Here is a 1274-nt window from a genome sequence, read left to right as displayed (position 1 = left end):
AGCCTATCAAATCTTTGTGGGTGTCTACACACAGAAGTATCCTGTTGAAGCCCCCGTTTTGATGAAGTATAGTGAAATTATTAGGGATTTGGGAGCAAGAGGATACAACAGGCGATACTAGGACAAGAACTTTCGATATCTCCGACAAAAAGACCCTAAAGCATATTCTTGGGGTGCAGTGCATTGGGAGTTGTGGATTAGATCCCAGCCATCCAGGAACAATTATTCACTGATAAAGAGATCTGAGGCTGAATCGAAGTCAGGCTTTCGAGTTCCTAAAGGTTATTGCTGGAAGTATCATAAGGGGTTAAAATGTGTTGGATGTAATTTTAAACATGCATGCCCATTATGTCAAAAGACTCATCAAATGATAAATTGCCATAATTTTCCCAACACCACTAAAGGTAAACCGCCTTGAGTTTTTGCTCGACGGGTACAACTTTCAAAAGCAAATGTTCTTAATGGATGGATTTAAGTATGGATTTCATCTCTTTTCTGTTGGTCAAAGTAGATCTTATGAATCTCCTAATTTGTTATCTGCACGACAACAGCCCCAAGTAGTTGATCAAAAATTAGCTAAGGAGCTGAAAGCCCATAGGTTGGCTGGACCATTTGATACACCACCCTTTCCTGTTTTCAGAGTGTCACCCCTGGGTATTGTTCCGAAGAAAACCCCAGGGGAATTTCGTCTGATACATCATCTTTCATATCCCAAGTGTAAATCAGTAAATGATGGAATATCCCATGAATATTCCAGTGTTCAATATGCTAATATTGACCATGCTACTAAAAAGATTAAACAGTCAGGTGTCGGTTCTTATTTGGCTAAAACCGATATTAAAAGTGCTTTCAGAATTTTATCCATTAATCCTCATGATTATCATCTTTTAGGTATGAAGTGGAGTGGTCAATATTATTATGATAAATGCATGCCTATGGGGTGCTCCAGCTCGTGTAAAAATTTTAGTACAGCTGTTGAGTGGATTGCACAGGATAAGCTCGGTATAGCTAACCTTATTCACTTGCTAGACGATTTTCTCCTCATTCAGACAACCGAAAGTCAGTGTTCTAGAAGTCTTAGACTCTTCTTAGAATTATGTGATTTTTTAGGCATTCCCATGGCACCTGAAAAAACATTTGGCCCAACTACAATTTTGACATTTGCAGGTGTGGAACTAGACACTATCCGTTGTGAATCACGCTTACCTGAGGATAAATTATTGAAATGTCAACAATTGATTGCTGGATTTATCAAAAAGAAGAAGGCACATTGA

General features: G+C 38.6%; 1 protein-coding gene across 1 annotated transcript; it reads left to right on the top strand.

Annotated features, from left to right (window-relative positions):
- Positions 1-461: 461 nt before the first annotated feature.
- Positions 462-1274, top strand: LOC138001484 (uncharacterized). Its single transcript, XM_068848101.1, has one exon. The coding sequence runs from the start codon at positions 462-464 to the stop codon at positions 1272-1274; it is 813 nt and encodes a 270-aa protein (XP_068704202.1).

Source organism: Montipora foliosa, chromosome 4 (genome assembly GCF_036669935.1).
Source record: "Montipora foliosa isolate CH-2021 chromosome 4, ASM3666993v2, whole genome shotgun sequence".
In the NCBI taxonomy this organism is placed as follows: Eukaryota; Metazoa; Cnidaria; class Anthozoa; order Scleractinia; family Acroporidae; genus Montipora; species Montipora foliosa.
The sequence above is the reverse complement of the archived record's forward strand: the minus strand, read 5'-3'. Positions and strand labels throughout refer to the sequence as shown.

Excerpts from the sequence above, each read along its gene's own strand:
- LOC138001484 (XM_068848101.1), top strand. The coding sequence starts at position 462 with ATGGATGGATTTAAGTATGGATTTCATCTCTTTTCTGTTGGTCAAAGT.